Source organism: Mauremys mutica, chromosome 18, assembly GCF_020497125.1.
Source record: "Mauremys mutica isolate MM-2020 ecotype Southern chromosome 18, ASM2049712v1, whole genome shotgun sequence".
NCBI lineage: Eukaryota > Metazoa > Chordata > Testudines > Geoemydidae > Mauremys > Mauremys mutica.
Window position 1 is genome coordinate 5,803,882 of NC_059089.1, and position 24,641 is coordinate 5,828,522.

At 44.9% G+C, this 24,641-nt stretch overlaps 1 protein-coding gene across 8 annotated transcripts in view; it reads left to right on the forward strand.

Moving 5' to 3' along the window:
• Positions 1 to 24,641, forward strand: part of EXD3 (exonuclease 3'-5' domain containing 3) — a 614,390-nt gene that overhangs the window by 280,797 nt on the left and 308,952 nt on the right. For all 8 annotated transcript variants that reach the window (XM_044992564.1, XM_044992566.1, XM_044992568.1 and 5 more), the window contains 3 exons: positions 37 to 207; positions 15,594 to 15,647; positions 18,044 to 18,175. In XM_044992564.1, the coding sequence (XP_044848499.1) occupies positions 37 to 207; positions 15,594 to 15,647; positions 18,044 to 18,175 (357 nt within the window). The remainder of the gene's footprint in view (positions 1 to 36; positions 208 to 15,593; positions 15,648 to 18,043; positions 18,176 to 24,641) is intronic.

Sequence of the window (24,641 nt, forward strand, 5' to 3'; positions counted from 1 at the left end):
AACTTCAGTCATTCCTGTATGTCTTTTTTTCTGTAGCAAGCCAAAGTGATAGGCATGGAGGCCTTGAGCCCCCCACCTTCCATCTCCCCGAAGGAGTTCAGCGTGGTCTGTGATAACATGCTGCAGGGACTTGGGCGCCACCTTCGCTGCCTTGGAGTGGACGTCCGCATGCTAGAGAATGATGATAACCATAGAAAAGCTGCTGAGGTCAGTCCTGGGTTGGGTCGCTTTAGCTGTCACCATGTAGGGAAAGCAAAGTGTTTAAACGAATGTGATTTCAATGGGTATTAATATTCCCCTGTGTCCAGTGAGCCTGAGAGTGTTGCTTGCTACACGCTTACCCCGCCTTTGCTAACACCCCATTGTCTGTCTCACTACTGTCACAAGTGGCCTCACAGACCTGGCCATTATCATTTTGGCTATGCTTTCCACTTCCTGGGGAGAGAGGATGGGAACAAACCCTGTTTGCATGGAGCTCTGTAATTTCATGGCTTGTTCATAGCTGCACTTTTCTGTCATGGACAGCAGTGCTGGGAGCTAACAAGCAATTAAGAGAACAAAAGTGCATGAGGTGTGACCGATAGTTTATGAGCATTTATAATGGTGTAGTGCCATAATGGCTAGGGCAAAAGACGGGGGCCCAGAAGGCATTTGGTCTATAATGGGATAGAACCACAGGAAGGGAAATAATTTGTCTGGCTTGTTCCTTAGATACCCCAGATGGAACATAATCAAAGCAGGACTGTGCTGCGTGTGAGTGAAGATTTCCAGGATAAAATATCAGGAAACTTCCTAGCTAGCTAGCATGGGGTACACCCAGCCTGGCTAAACAACTCTAGGATGTCTAGAAATTAATTAGAATTGAACATTCAAGAAGGAAGTACCTGTAAAATGTGCTGGGTTGGCTACCACTGAATCTGGACTCCCATAACCCCTCTGTCTGACCCTCTGTGTCTAGGAGGAAAGAGACACATGCTCTTTCATTTCACACATATTTCTGCTATGACAGAAATGGAGATATCCAGCCCACACAATGTGTCGCTATATCAAATATGCAGTGATGACCAGGCCTAGTGTACAGGATATTTCCTCCTCGGATGTCTGCTTGGCTGGAATCCTGAGTAGTCCTTAACTTCTGAAGAAATAATTAATATCTCATCCCTGACTTACATGAGTCATTAAAACACACTAGCTATCCCTCATCCTCCTCTCCCCTCTCCCCCTCCCCCCATCTGTCTCTTTTCCTTCTGATGCCTTATCATGCCTCGGACAGGATATTTCAGATTGTGCTCTCTATGGTGACCAGGCAAACATCCTTTTGCTATCAAAAGCCCTTGGAGAGTTACTGCATTGCAGAGACTTTGATGTGTGCTTGGATAATCAGAGATAAAAATGGATATCTTTGCCCCCTTTTTATCGGAGAATCCTGATTTAAATAAAAATCTAATGCCGAACATTGCGCACACAGAAAGTCAGCAAGCAACTCTCCCAGGGACAGGAGAAAGATTTGAATAGTGATCACCAGGGCTTGGTATGTTTGAAAGAAGCTATCACAATAACATACCAGTGTCATCTGGGCTCACAACATTCACATGCAAAATTAGGGTTTGTTTTTCCATTACAGTTATTTCAATTGTATTATTAATCAAACATACATACACACATGTACATCTTTCTTGCTCTCATATTGCAAAGATCACCCTAGCAACTCATTTGCCAACCAAGGCCCCTTGAATGGCTTTGCATTTGCTTCCTATGGTTTTTCCAGCACCAGTTGCTAAAGCAACTGTGAATATTACTAAATGGATGGTCTCACCTTTTGGATTTTATCTGAGATGTTGCTTAAAAGCAAGATGCAAGCCTGAATCTATGGGTTTGCACTGAACCCTCTTGGAATAATGTGTGTGGTAGTGGTAGAGCAATATCCCTCCTTTGATTTGGGAAATACTGCTCCCCACCAAACCCAGTATCGGTGCTGGGTGGTGCTTCTTAGTCTTCTGCAGTTATCTGCAGAGTGTCTTCTTCTGGATGGCTGCTATCCTAGCAAGACTTGTCTCATCAGACCTGTAGTTTCAAATCTTATGTGCTGCACTGAATGTGAGAGTGAATTCAAAAATATAGAGGAATTAGAATTTCTTATATAAATCTCTTTTCAATTAAATCTGCTCACCATGGGAAGAAAGGGTCTCATAAACCGACTTTCAGTGAATAAATCCTTTCCAAGTTTCTTTGATTAGCCATTAACTTGCATGTGAATAACTGTTTTGTGCTAGAGTGTGGGCACAAGATTAATTTTGGAAATCCTCCATTTTTGTGGCATGGATGTGCAAGTGATCGACATTAGCAAATATCTCCAGTGGCTGGTGATGGGACACTAGATGGGGAGGGCTCTCAGTTACTACGGAGAATTCTTTCTAGGTGTCTGACTGGTAGGTCTTGACCACATGCTCAGAGTCTAACTGATCGCCATATTTTGGGTCAGAAAGGAATTTTCCTGCAGGTCAGATTGGCAGAGAGCCTGGGGTTGTTTTGGGTTTTTTTCCCCTTCCTCTGCAGCATAGGGCATGGGTTATTTGCAGGTTTAAACTAGTGTAAATGGTGGATTCTTTGTAACTTGAAGTCTTTAAACCATGATTGAGGACTTCAGTGACTCAGCCAGAGGTTAGGGGTCTATCACAGGAGTGGGTGGGTGAGGTTCTGTGGCCTGAAATGTGCAAGAGGTCAAACTAGATGATCACGATGGTCCTTTCTGGCCTTAAAGTCTGAGGCTATGAGCGTGTTTATACTGTGTGTCTAGAGGTCTAAGCCCAGATCCCCAGCTGCTATGGAGCAGCCCACAGCAGAATGGATTCAGCTGTGGCTCTTACCGTTGCATGTCCTAATCCTGCGCCAGGTGCACGCTGAGCTGATCTCTTGGCTTTACATAGAGCAGCCTGGGGGCCCCAAGGAGTCTTTAAGAGCAACTGGGGATTGATGAGGTGCAAAGAAGTCTTGGCCACACATGGCCTCTATGTTAACTGTGGGGGGTAGCATAGGAGTCGTTACATCAGTTCTACACCACTGGCAGATCCCAGCTTCACGAATGCTTTCACTAATGGGCCCAGAGCAACTCTCACACAGGAGAATCCTGGCCTCTGTGTCTCTAACCGATGCATAACTCCTCTGATAGGAATAGGAACTATCCAAAATGGGAATGCACCTCATTGGAAGGGCTGCACGCTTTGAGTATTATTCATGATGAGGCTTTGAACTCTATCTTGAGCCCAGTATTATTTAAAATACATCTCCACTTGGAATAATGTTCCTTTTGTCTTTGACTATTTGTCCCTATGGGTGCTCTACCAGAGGATGCAGATGTGTCTGGATGTGCTTGACAGAGAAGCAAAGCAGTGTGCACAGGCCCATGCCTGCGCAGGGCAGTGCCTCATACCTTCAAATGAGGACATGTAAGGAAGTGTGGGCCCACCACCACTCAGTTGCTTCTCGACTGCCTGTGCCTTGAGACAGAGCGATTGCATGCCCACTGATTCTCAGCTTCTGCCTCAGTCATTTTCATGTTTTTTCCTCTTAGTTTTGCTTTATTTTGCTTAGATATTTTATTTCTCTTTGCGTCTTAACACAATTGTATTTAGAAGGTGGGTTGGTTGCCCTCTCCCCTTTTTTTTCAGTCCCCTGTTTTTGGACCATTACGCTCCAGGTTATGCCACAGACCATGGGATTTAAGCCCTGCCAGAATTGGCACAGGTTTTTATCCGCATAGAAATGGACATTCGAGCTGCCTTTGCTGCCATGGAGACATCCATATCCCGTCACAGTTTAAGGTCTGTATGGGGTTTAAGGCAGGTCTCGAATGGAGAGACTGAAGCTCCTTGTAATGGAATGCTTACTAGCTCCGGGGGCGGGAGGGAGTCCATTTCTCACCTCATATGTTGGCATCACCTTGCTGGGTTGCTCCACCGGCTGTTGCAGCTCCAGCTGCATTTTCAGAAGCTAGGACATTGAGGAAGAAGAAGCCTCTTTCCCCTACCAGGGAAACAAGGAAGATCACCCAATAAATCTCACTCTGAGGCAGGGGTAGGCAACCTATGGCACGGGTGCTGAAGGCGGCACACGAGCTGATTTTCAGTGGCACTCAAACTGCCCGAGTCCTGGCCACTGGTCCGGGGGGCTCTGCATTTTAATTTAATTTTAAATGAAGCTTCTTAAACATTTTCAAAACCTTATTTACTTTACATACAATAATAGTTTAGTTATATATTATAGACTTATAGAAAGTGCTCTTCTAAAAACGTTAAAATGTATTACTGGTACGCAAAACCTTAAATTAGAGTGAATAAATGAAGACTCGGCACAGCACTTCTGAAAGGTTGCTGACCCCTGCTCTAAGGAGACCTCAGGTCCACTCAAGGGATACATCTGAGGCTCTGTCTGATTCTGGTACCGGGTCACTGGTACTGCACAAGAAGCAGCAGATGGAGAGGTCTTCTAGTAGACAGCACAGGGAGCCCTCTGTGTCAGTACTGACAGACCCCTCTTGGCCCCGAGATGCACACAGCCTCCTACTTGCACTCCAGTTCCTCCATTTCTCTGCACCAGAGCTCTGAGGTCAGAGAATTTCTTCCACAAGTCGCTCTGATACCATGCTCACCATTTTGGCACTGACTCCTTCTCCAGACCCTGATACCGACTCAGATTTCTGAGGAACCACAAATGGAGGGAAACTCACAGCCATCAAAAGACACGTCTTCATCTCCAATAAGGCAGTAATGCCCCTACCGCCCTCTTTTGCTGATGACTTTTGGCCCATCCAAGACCCCATGAAATGCCTGGCAGAATCCCTCCAGATCCTGTTAGAAGAGGTTCAGGAGTCTCAACACTCCTTCGTAGCCATTATAAATATCACCCCTCCTAACCAATGAGGCTCTGTTATTGCCTACTCTCACAGTCTGGCAAACACCTGCCACAATCCAGCCCACCTGTAAGCAGGCAGATAAAAAGGACTATATTCCATCGAAGAGAATGGAACATTTATTTTCACACCCCACTCCCAATTCCCTGGTTGTGGATGAAGCTAATGAAAGAAATCAACAAACCCACTCCAGACCCTCTCCTTATGATAAGGAGTCCAAACATTTAGACATCCTGGGTGGAAAGAGCTGCTCTCCAGTTTTGGGTGGTAAGCTAGCAAGCCCTGTTGGTGAAATATGATTTTAACACGTATTCCAGGTGCACCCATTGTACTGAACATCTGCCACTGGATCAGAGGGAACAATTTCAGGCCCTTATCTCTGAGGGTCAATTGGACTCAAGGATGACCTTACTGTCTCTTGGAATTTATGTCCTTTCAACAAAAAGATGGTTTAGTAGGTCCCAAATGTCCCAGGCTCTTGACCATTCCAGTGCTATCTGAAACAGACTCTTCTCAGATATTCTGTCTTTCAGAGGAGGAGATCCGCCTCCCCCTCTACTTTATCATCATCTGCACCTCCCTCTAAGAAACAGTTTTGACATCTTGGTTGAGGGCCTTAAGCAGCCTACTTTCCCAGATCCTGTGCTGCACAATTGCATCCACCCCTCTTTGAAAACCAACCAGCCCACTTCCTCCCTGTCTGGGAACAGCTTACCTCAGATAAACAGACCTTGGAGGTGACTGATGTAGGATATTCTGTCCACTTCCATACTATTTCCCCCTACCACCACCCTTTTCCCATGCCTCTTCAGGGACCCCTCTCATGAAGATTTCTTAACACAAGAGGTCCAGTCTCTCCTACTCTTGGGGGTGATCAAACTGGTTCTCCCAGAGTTCACTGGAAGAGGATTCTATTCCAACTACGTCCTAGTTCCAAGCAGGGCAAAGAATGGAGACCTCAGAAACCTGAACACTCTGTATCCTTTCCCAGCACTTCAGGATGGTGACACTAGCAACCATAATCCCATCCTTTTATCTGGGAGATTGGTTTGTCACCCTTGACCTTCAGGATGCCTACTTTCATGTAGCTATTCACCCATCCCACAGATGTTTCCTACACTTCATAGTAGGCTCAGAACACCACCAGTACTGAGTCCTTCCCTTTGGGCTCTCCACAGCCCTGAAGGTCTTTGCAAAGCTTTTCTTAGCAGTGGTGGCCCATTTACGTTAATGGGGCATAGCAGTATTCCCGTATCTGGACAATTGGCTCCTTGGGGTTTGATCAGCTCTAGAGGTCCAGTCAGCAGCCTCCAAGGATGTAGCCCTATTTCAGTCTCTGGGCCTTCGCATCAATCGGAAGAAGTCTACATTGACCCCAGTTCATCAGAGCCCCTCTAAACTCTGATCACCAGAGCCTATCTTCCCAAAGAGAGATTCCCCACTCTGCCATGTCTATTCTCGATGATACAACACAGCCCACAAACAGCTGCAAGGACCTGTCTACAGCTCTTGGCCCTGTGTCAGCCTCTACTTTCATCACACCTCTTGTGAGACTGTGCAGGTGCCTTCAGGCATAGCAGAAGACTGTATACACCCTAAATGCATCACAATACCTAGGAAATTCTGGACTATTTTCAGGTGGTGGAAGGATCCATTTAACATCTGTGTGGGAACCCCATTCTTACATCCCCCATGTCAAAGATCCTCACAACAGATGCTTCTCTTTTGGGATGGGGAGCTTATCTTCAAGGGGACACAGTCCAGGGCAAATGGTCTGCACAAGAGGTCACGCTCCACATCAACATTCTAGGGTTAAGAGCAGTCCAATATGCTTTTCAACCCTTTCTTCACACCATGCAGGGCCACCATCAGAGTAATGCTGGACAACAGGGCAAAAATGTATTATATCAACCGATAGGGCAGAGCAAGATTCCAGTACTTATGTACAGAGTCACTAAAGCTATGGAACTTGTGCATTTCCCATCAGATAGAAATCTCAGCAATTTGTCTTCCAGGCCTCTAGAATAGAATTTCAGACTCCCTGAGCAGAAACTTCCATCAGGACCAAAAATTGGAGCTCAACAATTCTGTCTTCCACTGCATCTGCCAAACCTGAGGTATTCCAGAAGCAGACCTCTGTGCCATCCCAAACAACAGGAAATGTCACCTTTTCTTCTCCAAGGGAGGACACGGCCCCAACTCATTTGGAGATGCCCTGATAACACTATGGCCCCATATCCTGCTGTTTGTTTACCCATGTCTACCGCTAATTCTCAAACCATGACAAGAGAGAGCAAGACTTACCCTCTGAGTGCTGTCCTGGCCAAGGCAAGTATGGTACTTGAACCTCCTCCACCTCTCCGCCTTCCTTTCAGGAAGCGTCTTCTGTCACAGAATTCTGGGACCCTGATCCATCCCAGCCCTTCCTCCCTGAACCTGAGAGTATGGTTCTTGAGCACAGAACTAACCTGCTCAGATACGGTTCCAGTCAGTTTTCCTACCTATAAAAAAACTCAGTACCCACAAAACCTACCTTCAAAAGTGGAAATGCTTCCATTCCTGGTGTTCTCTTCGCCCTTCTCAAGAATCAGAGGCTCACAAAAAGAGAGGTGAACACTGCTCTTAAGGAATCCAGCACACAAAGTGTCCCTTAATCAAGTGTCTGTCACTCCTTCACAAGAGCCTAGATCAGTACTGCCCTTTCTGCTAAAAAGCAGGAAAAGAAGCAGCATTGACAGCATCCTTCCAAACTTACTTAACTATATTGGGCCAAGAGGGTGCAATTGGATGGCATCACTATTCACTGAAGTCATCAGCAGCAAACTCCCAACAGCTTGGAGATGATAAACGGTCTTTTTAAAACCTGGAAAGCTGCCTGATGACCCAAAAAGCTACTGCCCCATCTCTCTTCTTTGTGAAAGAAACAAATTACTGGAGCAGGTGATCCTGGTGAGACTGAACCCCATCCTAGAGACTGCAGTCCCCCTGGAACAAGCAGGTTTCAAGGCAGAGAGAAGCTTCTGGTATCAAGTGCTTCCACTGACTACACATTGAGACCTGCTTCCAGCAGAAGCTTAAAATGGCTCAGCTTTTAACAACTTGTCATCAACCTATGACACCTTCTGGCACAAGGTACTGTTGAAGCTATCCAACCTGCTTTAATGCAACTAGACATTTCAACTCATTATGTCAGTGTTTTCAGACAGAAGCTTCTGTGTCCGTCTTGGAATCAGATTAACAAAAAGCGGAGTCTGCACAATGGCCTCCCACAGGGATCAGTTCTAGTATCATCCCTTTTTAACTCATATACAAGTTCATTTATATCAATGACCTGGCACTAATGGCACAGGCTGCAACACTCAAGGAAGCAAAGACACCGTTAGTACTGATCTGAAGAGGATGGAAGACTACTTTCAGTACTGGTGGCTCAAAAATACTCCATCAAAAATGGCGGTGTCAACTTTCCATCTCAGCAATTCTGAAGCTGAGAGGATGCTGAATGTAAATTTCTGTGGCAAGGCACTCACCCGTGATCCTAACACCGGCTATGTAGGAGTCACTTTCAATCACAGCCTTACCTGTCAACAACATCTGAAGCAGGTGAGCCAGAAAATGAAGTGTCACATCAGTATCATCCAAAAACTGGCAGGTTCTAAGTGGGGTTATGGTGTTCAAACGCGACCAATGGCAATGTTGGCTTTAGTTTATTCCATGGCTGAGGAATGCGCACCTGGTTTGGGGAAGAAGCTCGCACACGGACGTTGTCGATATGCAGCTAAATGTAGCTATGATACTTGGCACCCTGAAATCCACTCCTCTGCCTTGGCTTCCAGGCATTACAAACATCCCTCCTCCAACCATCCAGTGAGAGATGGCTACTTCATACAGGTACAAGAAGACTCTCATTAACCAAAAGCTCCTGCTCCATGTCAAGCTTGTTCACCCACCACGTATTCATCTTAAGTCCCATTGACCATTCTGAGCAGCCAGAGAAGCTCTTCTGTTATCCAGTTTCAACCCAGAAGATATCTGGCAGATGCAGTGGGCAGGCTCTGATGTAAACAACAAGCACCTCATAGATGACTCCACTGTCAAACCGACTGGTTTTTTTTTCCACTGAAGACAGTGGACAGCCATCAACTGTATTAGGATGTTACATGGAAGGTGTACACACCTGATGCACAAATGGAGAATCAAGGATTTGCAACAGTGTGAATGTGGAGACCCCCAAACCATCTAACACATTGTGAACAAGTGCCCCCTCTTTTCATTTTCAGGGGTACAGCAAGGGTGCACCCTGCATCTCCTGATGCCCTCAAATGGATTTCAAACCTTTCTATTAACTTGTAAATGTTGTAATTCCATACAAAAGAAAAAGAGGAGGTTCCACTTTCCAAGATCCTAACTGCCTATTAGATTTAAAGACAAATGGCCTATCAGTGAGCTCACTCAGAGTACATTTGGCCACCATCACATCCTTTCACTTGCCTATCAAGACTTACTAGTATTTGTCCACTACACTCCAGCCGGATTCCTCAAGGACTTTGTAAATGATCATGGAATCATAGAATCATAGAATATCAGGGTTGGAAGGGACCTCAGGAGGTCATCTAGTCCAACCCCCTGCTCAAAGCAGGACCAAACCCAACTAAATCATCCCAGCCAGGGCTTTGTCAAGCCTGACCTTAAAAACCTCTAAGGAAGGAGATTCCACCACCTCCCTAGGGAACCCATTCCAGTGCTTCACCACCCTCCTAGTGAAAAAGTTTTTCCTAATATCCAACCTAAACCTCCCCCACTGCAACTTGAGACCATTACTCCTTGTTCTGCCATCAGGTACCACTGAGAACAGTCTAGATCCATCCTCTTTGGAACCCCCTTTCAGGTAGTTGAAAGCAGCTATCAAATCCCCCCTCATTCTTCTCTTCTGAAGACTAAACAATCCCAGTTCCCTCAGCCTCTCCTCATAAGTCATGTGCTCCAGCCCCCTGATCATTTTTGTTGCCCTTCGCTGGACTCTTTCCAAATTTTCCACATCCTTCTTATAGTGTGGGGCCCAAAACTGGACACAGTACTCCAGATGAGGCCTCACCAATGTCGAATAGAGGGGAATGATCACATCCCTCGATCTGCTGGCAATGCCCCTACTTATACAGCCCAAAATGCCGTTAGCCTTCTTGGCAACCAGGGCACACTGTTGACTCATATCCAGCTTCTCGTTCACTGTAATCCCTAGGTGCTTTTCTGCAGAACTGCTTCCTAGCCATTCGGTCCCTAGTCTGTAACAGTGAATGGGATTCTTCCGTCCTAAGTGCAGGACTCTGCCCTTGTCCTTGTTGAACCTCATCAGGTTTCTTTTGGCCCAGTCCTCTAATTTATCTAGGTCCCTCTGTATCCTATCCCTACTCTCCAGCGTATCTACCACTCCTCCAAGTTTAGTGTCATCTGCAAACTTGCTGAGAGTGCAGTCCACGCCGTCCTCCAGATCATTAATGAAGATATTGAACAAAACCGGCTCCAGGACCGACCATTGGGGCACTCCACTTGAAACCTGCTGCCAACTAGACATGGAGCTGTTGATCACTACTCGTTGAGCCCAATGATCTAGCCAGCTTTCTATCCACCTTATAGTCCAATCATCCAGCCCATACTTCTTTAACTTGCTGGCAAGAATACTGTGGGAGACCGTATCAAAAGCTTTGCTAAAGTCAAGGAATAACACATCCATTGCTTTCTCCTCTTCCACAGAGCCAGTCATCTCGTCATAGAAGGCAATTAGGTTAGTCAGGAATGACTTGCCCTTGGTGAATCCATGCTGACTATTCCTGATCACTTTCCTCTCTTCTACATGCTTCAGAATTGATTCCTTGAGGACCTGCTCCATGATTTTTCCAGGGACTGAGGTGAGGCTGACTGGCCTGTAGTTCCCCGGATCCTCCTTCTTCCCTTTTTTTAAATATGGGCACTGTATTTACCTATATTTATATATTATAGAACGACTCCTATAGTTATATAAAATATACTATATTTATATTTAAACTATATTAACAAATAAACTATATTTATATTTTATATAACTACTCATTATTAAGAAGGGCTAAGCTTTGCCCCCAAGATGCAGTATCCCATCATGTTTACAGCTGATAGTAAACCAGTTCTTGCGTGGGGAAGCCCCCCAGTGCTTTTGCTGCTATTCCTGTTTGAAATTAGCCTAGTTTTCAATACATGCTTTTTGTTCCTTGGTTTAGAAGCTCCAGTGGTGCCAAATTCCTATTGCCCCAATATTTTGGGTTATACCATTGTTTCTCTTGCAAATTCTGCTTTGTGGGGCATTCTAAGAACCCATAAAAACTGGCTCCTGAGTGAAACTTGTCTCCTGATGCAGATCACCCCAGGATCGCTCTGGCCTACTGGAAGCAGGAAGTCTCAGAAATCTCATGGGAGGGCATGTTTTCTTGCCCAGTTCTCCAGACTCAGGAAGTGTAGCTACAAACCCAATTGTCTGGATACTTTTCAGACAGTACCCTTTGGTGGTTCACCTATCACCCTGTTGCTGGCAGCACTTGCTATAGGTGTTACAATGCCATCCATTTAAAATGGAGCAGGATCTCACAGGAAATTTGCGTTAGTTTCCCAGTTCATTGATTTCCAATGAGAGGCTTGTGGGATCCTGCAAAACACTATAAACTTTCTGGAGTCTTTTTTTTTAATGGACAGTATTGTGTGTTCAAAATCATCTGCTCTTCAGAGCTACCTTCCACGCCTAGGCATAACTTGGCGTATTGCATTGTGATGGGGTGTTCCAGGCTCTTTAAGGCCTCCTCTTGGAGGCCTCCCCATCCTACTGCACCCCACCCCAGGAAAGGAGCAGTGACGGTGGGTCCTCCTGGCCTGCCTAGAAAGACTGCAGGGAAGCAGCCAATCAGAGCACAGCAGGCTCAGCAGCCCAGAGCTGCAGAGTTAGCAAGTCCGTTCCTGGCTGGGACCAGAAGACTTGTGACCCTAAGGTAATGAGTGAAGGAGATGGGACCAAGTGGGAAGCAGCCCAGGGAAGGCAGTAGCAGCAACTATCAAAGGAAGCTGTTTATAGAGACCCTGAGCAGAGGCCTGGAGTAGCAGGAGGAGCGGAGGAGCCCTGGCCCCACCGGCCACTGGGGAAATGGCCTTAGTCCCAGAAAGTGGACAAGACTCTTTACTAAATGCCCAAGAAAGGAGCTGGAATTAAAACAGGCACAGAGATGGGGCTGAAGACCTTTGTGAGGGCCGACCATTGGTAGAACTTTGTTATCCCAGAAGGGGTTCATCCATTCACCTATTAACTGGTTGACTTAGCTGGAGGACCAAGCCACTGAAGACCTACCTAGGGAGCTCAACAACCCACAGGGGCGCCAGAACCAAGAAAAGATTGAAGCACCATACCCAGCTGCCGGGAGGCACTCACAAGAGCTGAGTGCACCCCATTACGTGTGCAGCGGTGTAAAGCAGCCAGAAAGCTGGTAGAACTGGGTACCCCTTATTTCCCTGGTGCAGGGGAGCCATTGTACACCAGCCTACTCCCCATTCCTACCCTGCAACTCCAGCATGTCAGGGGATGGTCAGGATAGGTGGCTCTCTGCAGCTGAACTGGCCCTCAACCAGATCCAGGATCAAGGGGCACAAAGGTGATCTCCTCTGTCATTGTGTTGAGCAGAGCTTGGCCAGACCAGAGTGTCAAATCTGTAAATCTCATCTTCAGCGTTTAATTTCTTATCCTTTTATGGTTTAAACCATACTCGTGGTAGCTAGACAATCTTTTCTCTCTCCCATCCAGAGAGAACATCAACAGAGCAGACAAGTGGAGAATTAAAATAAGGTCTGGATGTCAATGCTTAGCCTCTGGGTGAAGGTGGAGGGAATCCAGGAAGACCCTTTCATCTCTAGAGATCTTGGTACAAATGAGTTGGGTGGTTTTGGTCTGGTCCATAAGCCAGTGTTATGAAACTACTGTCATGATTTGGTGCAGTTGCTTATTTTCAGGAATGTGTGCTTAGGAGAGATTTAGGATTGGAATAGCAGGTTAGGGATATAGCAAATGCACAGCAGGTCAGGACTAACGCGTATTTATAGTTGTTTAAGGCTCACGACTGTTGCTGACTAGCATGAAATACATTTGCAGGGCTATATTGTGCTCAGGCCTGGCATAGCAACTGGGTGCAGGTGTGGATTGAGATGCGCAGACAACACAGTACAATGAAGCTTGTACAACACCTACCAAACCTAGGTTGTGCTTTCATATTGAAGAACACTATTCTTATTCCATAGCTAATGCCATTGAAAGTAGCTCCACAGCAGGACAGGACTGTCCCTTTGGCGTGTGGTGCCTTTTCAAGTAATAAATACTAGTAGCTAACTCTTATACAGCGTTCTTCCTCCAGAGAGTTTAAAGCGCCTTACAAAGACAGGTCTGTCTCATTATCCCTGCTCTACAGAGCGGGAAGCTGAGGCCCAGAGAGGTGAAGAGACTTATTCAAAGTCTCCCCTCTATTCCCTGGGAGAGCTGGGAACAGACTCCCCTGACTCCCGGTCCAGCGTGCTGTGCACTGGCCACACTCCAGCTTGCTGCTACAGCCTGGAGTTGGGTGTCTGTTCTTTTACTTGACTCCTGGCCAGTTAGTACCAGAGTTACATTTGTTTATTTCTCTCTGTGAAGAGGAAAGGACATGCTATTCTCTTTGAATTACCTTTCCCATTGGTTTCCGTCTAAGGGTGCTCTCCTGTGTGGCTCCTCTGGCATTTGTGCACTTCCGGCAGGCATTGTTACAAAAACTGACAAACATTTCAGGAAAAAATATTGCTTTTCTTAATTTTATTTTGTGTGACTTGCCTTGTCTTTCCAGTGCCATTTAGATAAGGGGCTTTACCAAGCTTGAGCTAGTTAACCGTGGCAGCAGGATGTCTGAATGGAGTGTTCCCGCTGTGAAATCCTCAGACTTATCTTGAAATACACATAGGTCTGAAGGAATTTAAGAGATCTCTTTTCTCTTGTTGGCAAATCCCTGTAATTTAATTGAGCGATAAAGGTCCAGCAGGGCAGGCACTAATGTGCCATAAGCTCACCGTCAGCCAGTCCTATTCTGGATTTCCCGACGCTCACTGAACAGTGCGAGTTGGAGCTGACCTGGTGATTTCACTCCCATGGCCCCAGTTCTCTAGAACCATGTGCCTTACTAAGAGAGTGAGCTTGTTGTCTGCGGTAAGAGCCACCATCCAGCATGTTAGGGGGTGGCCTTGAGCGCTCTCTCAGCGCAGTGGTGATAGCTAGTAACTGTACAACGGTAAGAATAAAAAAGGGCCCCCTGGCAAGACATATTCGGAACAAAGTTCTGTGTAGTCCACCCTTACAATACTCCATGTGATGGGCAAGATCCTGACGATTTAATAATGATAATAGTACCTAGCTGAATCATGGATGAATCAACTGCAAAGGGAGATTATGACTTCAGGGATTTGTCTCTCTTCTAATGTGTTTCTCCAGGCTGGATGGGCACAAGAAGAACATGCAGTGGTTTGTAGCTGAGAGAGTTTTGAAGTGGTTTTAAGAAACACACAGTTTAATTTCAAAAGCTTTGCCTTTCCTGTTTACACTTAATGACAGCCCAGCTCATTCTGGGGTGAAAGAAGAGAGACTGCATTGCGTTGATCTCTAGGCATTTCCTTTTGCCAGCATAAGGACTAGTGTTGATAGGAGCCAGAGGGAGCTTCCCAGACTCCTAACCAGAGGAGAGGCCCCAATGACTTGAGGTCGGATACATGGAGAGAGAGTAAGGTCTCTAACAGAATACAGGTGAATGCATAGAGATGAGAAGTAACCCCATTCCTAGTGCAGAGTGCAGTCTCTGTTAGCAGTGAAACTTAAATCCATATACAGTACCTAAGGGGAGGTGCTGGTTTTACATGTTTCAGAGTGTATTTGGGCATACGCTTTTGTGGGCTAAAACCCACTTCATCAGATGCATGGAGTGGAACTATATAGGGAGGTACTTACTGCATGTTCCACTACGTGCATCTGATGAAATGGGTTTTAGCCCATGAAAGCTTATGCCCAAATAAATTTGTTAGTCTCTAAAGTGCCACAAGGACTCCTCATTGGTTTTACATGGGAAATCTTCTATCACTGTAGGACCCTTTTATCACTATAGCCTGTAGTACATTTACATGTGGGGATACTGCTCTATCACATAGAGATCAGGCACGTTTTCATCTTTGTGAAGCATCTTGGTTTCAGATTCACTAGACTGTTTTGTTACCAGAGCATTCCAAATGAATCTTACCAAATCATGAAAATCAAGAGTATGGCCCTCAATCATTCTGAGCAAACCCCATGCTGGAATGATGGTCTTGTGGTTAAGGAATTGGACTGGAAGTCATGAGATACACTCTGCCACAGACTTCCTGTGTGAGCTTGGACAAGTCTTTGTTCCCCATCTGTAAATCAGGGTAATAGCTCTGCCGTATCTCACAAGGGTGTGAGGCTCATTTCATTAATATTTCTGGCATGGTGCTCATGGAATGGAGAGAAGTGCTCTCCTACAGAGTGAGAGTTTGTGTCACCAAATGTGTTCATTTTTTAATATGATCTGATTGGGAGGTATTTTTCATTGTTATTTTTTACCCATGTTAATTATGGCTTTTCTGTTGTTCCCAGATTGCCAGGCAGGAAGGAAGGGTCATTTTAACCTCTGGACTCCCATATCAGACAGTAAGTACTAAGTGTTTCTGGCATTTCTCTTGTGTAGTGTCATTTCATGGACTGGGGTGCACAAAGTGGAGGAGAGGAAAAGTCAAATGTCAACAGCTGGACTGACTTTTTCATCTGTTTCCTGTACTGAAAGCCATTGATATATAAAGGATTTTGTAAGGCTTGTTCTAGCTCTCTATGTCAGAGGTTTGAGAATAGGTGTCTTTTATACTTTATATTCAGCCAGAGGTGAGAGCAATTACACTGCATCTCCAAATGTAAAATAAAGCAAACGCATCCCAGAACAAAGTGGCTCTGTACAGCTTACATCATGATTCAGTGCAATTCACTTCCCATCCCTTTCACCAAGGAGTAAAAAGAGATTCCTGTTTTTTGACTGTATCAGTACTGACAACACTATCTGCTGTTCTAATGCTCTGGAGCTTTTCTCTAGGCTTGGAGGAGATAGGCTGGAAATGCCAAACACAGGCCCAGTTGGAAGCTTGAGTTGCTTTATGTGTGTGTAATAAATAAAACAGCCCCTGCACTCAGCCCCATAGCAAATGCCTATATCCCTCAATGAAACAGAATGCAATTACCCTCCCAAATACCGTTAATGCAATGTTGGGGGGATATGTTTAACTATACTATTCAGTAATTGAAATGATACAATACTCATTGTAGCCCTGTCTTGTGACCCACAAATTCATGTAAAGCAGTAAAACCACTGGGGATCATGGGGAGGATGGATTCCAGACTGCAGATACAAAAGGTCCTAACTGTCTTCACTTTCTGTTTGTACCTGGAGCTGGAGTAGTCATAGAACCTACCTTGCAGGTTTACTAGTTAATACAGTTTGTTGCTGAGTGCATGAGAGAACCCTTTAAATACTGAGGCTACGTCTACACTAATGAGCTTGCAGCTGCACTGATGTAGCTGCGTTGCTGTAAGATCACTCGTGTAGCCGCTCTATGCTGCCGGGAGAGAGCTCTCCCGTTGTCATAATAAAACCACCTCCAGGAGTGCTGGTGGCTGTGATGGTAGGAGAAGTTCTCCCACCAACATAGCGCTGTGCACACTGCCACTTATGCCGGTGAAACTTATGTTGCTTAGGGGGATAATTTTTTCACACCCCTGAGCGACATAAATTTTGCTGACCTAAGTGATAGTATAGACACGGCCTTTGTCTGGTTATTTAGGGCTCAATGCTACAGTCATAACAGAAATAGAGCTTCCATTAACTCTACTTTTATCACTTCTCCTGTCTCTGTAGATCAGGGGTCGGCAGCCTTTCAGAAGTGGTGTGCTGAGTCTTTATTTATTCACTCTAATTTAAGATTTCGCGTGCCAGTAATACATTTTAACATTTTTAGAAGGTCTCTTGCTATAAGTCTATAATATATAACTAAACTCTTCTTGTACATAAAGTAAATAAGGTTTTGAAAATGTTTAAGAAGCTTCATTTAAAATTAAATTAAAATGCAGAGCCCCCCGGGGCAGTGGCCAGGACCCAGGCAGTGTGAGTGCCACTGAAAATCAGTTTGCCTGCCGCCTTTGGCACACGTGCCATAGGTTGCCTACCCCTGCTGTAGATACTTCACGATCAGGCCCATTGGTAGGAGGCAGAGTGAGGGAACAGCACTTGGAAAGTAACTACTTTAGGATGTAGAGTATTGTATTGGGAATTGACTGCTGCCATTTGATACATAGCATTTGTACGTCCCTTGTGTATGTTACAAAATGACAGCAGGATTGTACACTCGTAAACACTAGGCTTGTTTACTAAAGTTAATTGATTGACAATTATCTCAAAGCAGTTAACACATTTACAAAGACTAGTCTGGACATTCCCTAAATGTGTGTTCCAGGATACAAACATCTGAGCTAAATCTGTCTGTGGAACACACCTGTGGGGAGTGGCCACATTCACTACCCAAGCTAAATGGCAACCAGTTAACTCGAGGTAAAAAGGTGCAGTGCAAATAAACCTAGGAGGGTGAGATGGTGACAAGCTATTGTCAAGTGCTAGCTTCTCATTTCTTACCTTGTTTTTTCTCATGCCAGTGTACACAGTCTTCCAGATGACCTCAGTTTGAAAGCCATGGTTAAATAAAATCCCCCATTGTCATCCTAGAGAGCACCACTACAGTTGTGTATCTAAATTAAAAGGGAATTCAAACTGGCTATCATGTATGGTATATTCTGACCATTATATCGCTCCAACAAGCTCAAAGCTCTTTACAAAGATGGCTAAGTGTTAAATTACCTTCTGTGTTAGATCTGAATTTAGTGAGTTAACATAATAGCATCAAACTTTGTTATTAAAACCAAAGTTACCATATGGGAATGAGCCCAGATCCCAGCCGTGTGAGTGCATTGATTGACATCTCTTTGGTGTGTGATTTTGTCTTTTGAAGCTACAGTCCCAGGTAGGAGAAGGAAGGTGTTTCTCTGTGGACTGTTCGGAAAAAGCAAAGGAGCAGGCCCTCCAGGTTCTGAAGCACTTCAATGTTCAAGTATCCCTTGCAGATGTCTTCAGCCGTTGTCAGGTAGGACTCTTCCTTTCTGAATTAGCAACACTGCTTGAGCTGTGCACAGCTGACACCATTGTAGTACTCGGGTTTCACATCCTTTGGTCTTGCTTTTAGTTCCCAGGTTTCCCACCTGGACTTGAGAAAGGTTTCACAAGGGAGCGTGAATTTTGGAATGTCCCTTAGAAATGTTGGTGAACAAGTTAGAATAGCACAGATGCACATGAAGAGTGTTAGCATCTGGTTTCGGATCTTCTTTTAACGTTAATGTTCATGGATATAGTCTTCTTTTTTCCTCCTTTCTCTACCTAGCATGTGCTGTTTTAATTGTAAAGCATGGTTAATATGGCTCTGTCATTTTGATAACTATTAATTACATTGATGGGGAAGGGTCTGTAGGTTTTGAAGGCTAGGTTTTTTTGTCTCAGGTTGGTTCACTTCATTGCCAGCTGATAGATTCAGATTGTGTTTGGCATTGGATACTCTTGGATTGTTTTTTTTTAATAATTATTGATTGTGTTAGGCCTCAATCTTCTCCATACTCTGATCTTCTCCAGTTTCACTGTTTCAGTCATTACATTAACATGCTGAAATTGATTCCTTTGAAAACTTGTGACTTGTAACATCTCTTAGCTTATCAGGGTTTTAAAGAGAGGAAGGGAAGAAATATACAAAACTAACTAGAAAGGGAGCATTCCCTTATGGGTAAGTCAGCCAAGTCTAGCGTTTCAGTATCTTCTGTTTCATTCCCTCTGGTAAATAGCCAGCAGGGTCTCCCAGCATTTGGAGCTTGCAAATTTTGCACCAAAGGCAATGAATATTGGGAAAGCACATCAGTGTGTGGTTTCCTAGAATTTCACTTGTATCTGATTTCAAAAGTTGTTGAAACAGTGTCTGTAAGTCACTTGGAAAATGAGTGGTCCAACTGTTCAGGCGTATCCATAAGATGGGACTGTCACAGTGCTGAGCAGATGGTGTAGACATAATCTGGGTCAGATACTGCATCAGGACAAATGGATATATTCAGATACCAGATAATGTACTTGTTCTTAAGCTTTTGTGGGCTAAAACCCACTTCATCAGATGCATGGAATGAAAAATACAGTAAGCAGTATATATATTACAGCACATGAAAAGTTGGGAGTTGCCTTACCAAGGGGGGGAGGGGTCACTTTTGTAGTGCTAACAACGTCAATGCAATCAAGGTGGACGTCGCCCATTTCCAACAGTTGACAAGAAGGTGTGAGTATCAGCAGATGGAAAATTACTTTTTGTAGTGACCCAGCCACTCCTAATCTTTATTCAGGCCTAATTTGATGGTGTTCAGTTTGCAAATTAATTCCAGTTCTGCAGTTTCTCTGTGAAGTCTGTTTTTGACTTTTTTTTTAATTGAAGAATTGCCACTTTTAAGTCTGTTATTGAATGTCCAGAGAGATTGAAGTGTTCTCCTACTGGTTTTTGAATGTTACAATTCTTGATGTCTGATTTGTGTCCATTTATTCTTTTGCGTAGAGACTGTCCGGTTTGGCCAATGTACATGGCAGAGGGGCATTGCTGGCACATGATGGCATATATCACATTGGCAGATGTGCAGGTGAACGAGCCCCTGATGGTTAGGTCCTGTGGTGGTGTGCCATGAATAGATATGTGGACAGAGTTGCAACAGGGTTTGTTGGAGGGATTGGTTCCTGGGCTAGTGTTTTCGTTGTGAGGTGTGTAGTTGCTAGTGAGTATTTGGTTCAGGTTGGGGGGCTGTCTGTAAGCGAGGACTGGCCTGTCTCCCAAGGTCTGTGAGAGTGAGGGATAGCTCAGTGGTTTGAGCATTGGCCTGCTAAACCCAGGGTTGTGAGTTCAATCCTTCAGGGGGCCACTTAGGGATCTGGGGGAAAAATCAGTACTTGCTAGTAAAGGCAGGGGGCTGGACTCGATGACCTTTCGAGGTCCCTTCCAGTTCTAGGAGATTGGTATATCTCCTATTATTATTATTTTTATTATCGTCATTCAGGATAGGTTGTAGATCCCTGATGATGCGCTGGAGAGATTTTAGTTGGGGGCTGTAGGTGATGGCTAATGGCGTTCTATGTTGGGCCTGTCCTGTAGTAGGTGACTTCTGGGTATCCTTCTGGCTCTGTCAATCTGTTTCTTCACTTCACTAGGTGGCTATTGTAGTTTTAAGAACACTTGATAGAGATCCTGTAGGTGTTTGTCTCTGTCTGAGGGATTGGAGCAAATACGGTTTTATCTTAGAGCTTGGCTGTAGACTATAGATCGTGTGATGTGGTCTGGATGAAGGCTGGAGGCATGTAGGTAAGTATAGCGGTCAGTAGGTTTCTGGTATAGGGTGGTGTTTACATGACCATCACTTATTTGCACTGCAGTGTCCAGGAAGTGGATCTCTTGTGTGGACTGGTCCAGGCTGAGGTTGATGGTGGGGTGGAAATTATTAAAAACCTGGTGGAATTCTTCAAGGGCCTCCTTCCCGTGGGTCCAGATGATCAAGATGTCATCAATGTAGCACAAGTATAGTAGGGGCACTATGGGACGAGAGCTGAGGAAGCGTTGTTCTAAGTCAGCCATAAAAATGTTGGCATACTGTGGGGCCATGCGGGTACCCAGAGCAGTGCCACTGACTTGAAGGTATATATTGTCTCCAAATGTGAAATAGTTGTGGGTGAGGACAAAATCACAAAGTTCAGCCACCAGGTTTGCCGTGACATTATCGGGGATACTATTCCTGATGGCTTGTAGTCCATCTTTATGTGGAATATTGGTGTAAAAAGCTTCTACATCCATAGTGGCTAGGATGGTGTTTTCAGGAAGATCACCAATGGATTGTAGTTTCCTCAGGAAGTCAGTGGTGTGTTGAAGATAGCTGGGAGGGCTGGTAGTGTAGGGTCTGAGGAGAGAGTCCACATAGTCAGACAATCCTGCTGTCAGGGTGCTAATGCTTGAGATGATGGGGCGTCCAGGTTTATGGATCTTGGGTAGCAGATAGAATACCCCTGGTCGGGGCTCTAGGGGTGTGTCTGTGTAGATTTGTTCCTGTGTTTCTTCGGGGAGTTTCTTGAGCAGATGGTGTAGTTTCTTTTTCGAACCCTCAGTGGGATCGGGAGATAGTGGCCTGTAGAATGTGGTGTTGAGGAGTTGCCTAGCAGCCTCTCGTTCATATTCTGACCTATTCATGATGACTACAGCACCTCCTTTGTCAGCCTTTTTTATTATAATGTCAGAGTTGTTTCTGAGGCTGTGGATGGTGGTGTGCTCTGCACAGCTGAGATTACGGGGCAAGTGATGCTGCTTTTCTACAATTTCAGCCTGTGCACGTCGGCGGAAGCGCTCTATGTAGAAGTCCAGTCTGTTATTTCAACCGTCAGGAGGAGTCCACACAGAATCCTCCTTTTTGTAGCATTGGTAGCAAGGTTTCTGTGGGTTAGTGTGCTGTTCAGTGGTGTGTTGGAAATTGTGGTATAAAACTGACTCCCAAGTTTATGAGAGATAAGGTGGGTGAGGTAATATTTTTTATTGGTGAGAGAGACAAGCTTTCAAGTTTACACAGAGCTCTACTTCAGGTCTGTCTGGGAAAGGTACTCTGAGCATCACAGCCAAATGTAAGGTGGAACTGATTGTTTAGCATAAGTAGTTAGTTCATATTCTGAGGGACCATTCAGGTAGAGTGGCCCATTAACAAACTTTGCACGACCTACCCTGAATGGTCCCTTAGAATATGTACCATTTATGCTAAATAATCTGCTCCACCTTGCATTTTGCTGTGGTGCTGAGAGTACCTTTCCCAGACCTGAAGAAGAGCTCTGTGTGGCTCTAAAACTTGTGTCTCACTGCAGAAGTTGGTCCAATAAAAGATATTACCTCACCCACTTTATCTCGCTAATATCCTGGGCTCACATGGCTACAACTATACCCCAGTTTATGATATAGGTGCTAGAACTGCTTAACTTTGCAGTTCTGTGATCTGTGCTGCTCTTCAATCATTGTTACTTATGTTGTATAAAGCAATGCCTAGCAAAATCCATTACGTACCCTCCTCCTTCCACAAGAAATCTGCACCTGTGTATTATGATGGTAAAAGAGCTGTATTTATTCACACATGGTAGGGGACAGGCCCTGCTTTTGTGTCAAACTGGTTTGTATTTTTGAAAAGATATTTAGATGGAAGCACACAGGTAAATATATGTATAAAATAAAGAGACGGACTAAAGGTTGTAGTATAGTGATATGTAGGTAAGGGCATAAGGTGCAGTATTGTTCTATATAAGAGGCTGCCTAAATATTGTTGCAGTATCTTGTTATACATTGATATGTCTACAAGTAGTTGCTGTACTTGTGTAATTTTAGCTCAAAATCTGTTTGTTGGATGTTACAAGTAGCTATTGGCTAAAGCCCTACTGCTTCTCAACTTGCTCTTGGGGCTGTCTAATCCACCGTGTTGATCTCATCTATATTTTATATTAAATTTAACCACATTGTAAGGATGTGGCATTTCAGTGCTGACTTGCATACAGAACCGAGGAGATTCAGATGTCTCTGAGGTTGCACTACTAACTTAATTTCCTCTTACAGGGAACCCAAACCCTTATGTTGTATAAAGCAATGCCTAGCAAAATCCATTACGTACCCTCCTCCTTCCACAAGAAATCTGCACCTGTGTATTATGATGGTAAAAGAGCTGTATTTATTCACACATGGTAGGGGACAGGCCTTTCCTCTTACAGGGAACCCAAACCCTTACAACTCTATACTACAGGAATCACTTCCTCACTATCGCCTGATTCCAGCGGGCGTAGTAGTTCAGGACCTCTGGAAATCAGGCTACCAGAGCAGATCATGCTGCATAACCATGTTGGTGGGGCATTTTTAACCAAAAAGAAAAAGAGAGCGGCAGGGCAAAACCCTACTGTTCCTTGGGATCTTCAATATGAACACAGAGTATGCAAAACTTAGTTTTTAAGATCTTATCTAAAAGGCCCCACTACACTTCCCACAACAAACTTAATAGAGTTAATTGTGTTTACTCAGGATGAACGAAGGACAGACTAGACCTTAAACCACTATAAGCCACCCCACACCCCCGTCTCCTCCACATTATGTACTCTGACTTTGTCTTGACTGGCTTATGGACCGTGGCCTTTGAATATGAGCTCACTCTGGTGCTCCCTTGGCATGAGAGCTGTCACTTCTGCAAAGGCAATCAAGAGCTTTCTACTCTTGCACAAATCCATTGGGCCAAATGCACTGTGTCCGAGGATGCTCAAGGAGTTAGCGGATGTGATTGCAGAGCCATTGGCCATTATCTTTGAAAACTCATGGTGGAGGTCCTGGATTACTGGAAAAAGGCTAATGTAGTGCCCATCTTTAAAAAAGGGAAGACGAAGGATCCACGGAACTACAGGACAGTCAGCCTCACCTCAGTCCCTGGAAAAATCATGGAGCAGGTCCTTAAGGAATCAATTTTGAAGCACTTTGAGGAGAGGAAAGTGATCAGGAACAGTATGGAGTCAGCATGGATTTACCAAGGGCAAGTCATTCCTGACTAACCTAATTGCCTTCTATGACGAGATAACTGTCTTTGTGGAAGAGGGGAAAGCAATGGACGTGTTATTCCTTGACTTTGATACAGTCTCCCATAGTATTCCTGCCAGCAAGTTAAAGAAATATTGGCTGGATGAGTGGACTGTAAGGTGTATAGAAAGCTGGCTAGATCATCAGGCTCGACGGATAGTTATCAATGGCTCCATGTCTAGTTGGCAGCCGGTATCAAGAGGAGTGCCCCAAGGGTCGGTCCTGGGACTGGGTTTGTTCAATATCTTCGTTAATGATCTGGAGGACGGCGTGGACTGCACCCTCAACAAGTTTGCAGATGACACTAAACTGGGACAAGTGGTAAAAACGCTGGAGAATAGGGATAGGATACAGAGGGGCCTAGACAAATTAGAGGATTGGACCAAAAGAAATCTGATGAGGTTCAACAAGGACAAGTGCAGAGTCTTGCACTTAGGATGGAATACCACCATGCACCGCTACAGACTAGGGACTGAATGGCTAGGCAACAGTTCTGCAGAAAAGGACCTAGGGGTTACAGTGGATGAGAAGCTGGATATGAGTCAACAGTGTGCCCTGGTTGCCAAGACGGCTAATGGCATTTTGGGCTATATAAGTAAGGGCATTGCCAGCAGATCGAGGGATGTGATCATTCCCCTCTATTCGACATTGGTGAGGCCTCATCTGGAGTACTGTGTCCAGTTTTGGGCCCCACACTACAAGGATGTGGAAAAATTGGAAAGAGTCCAGCGGAGGGCAACAAAAATGATTAGGGGGCTGGAGCACATGACTTATGAGGAGAGGCTGAGGGAACTGGGATTGTTTAGTCTGCAGAAGAGAAGAATGAGGGGGGATTTGATAGCTGCTTTCAACTACCTGAAAGGGGGTTCCAAAGAGGATGGATCTAGACTGTTCTCAGCGGTACCTG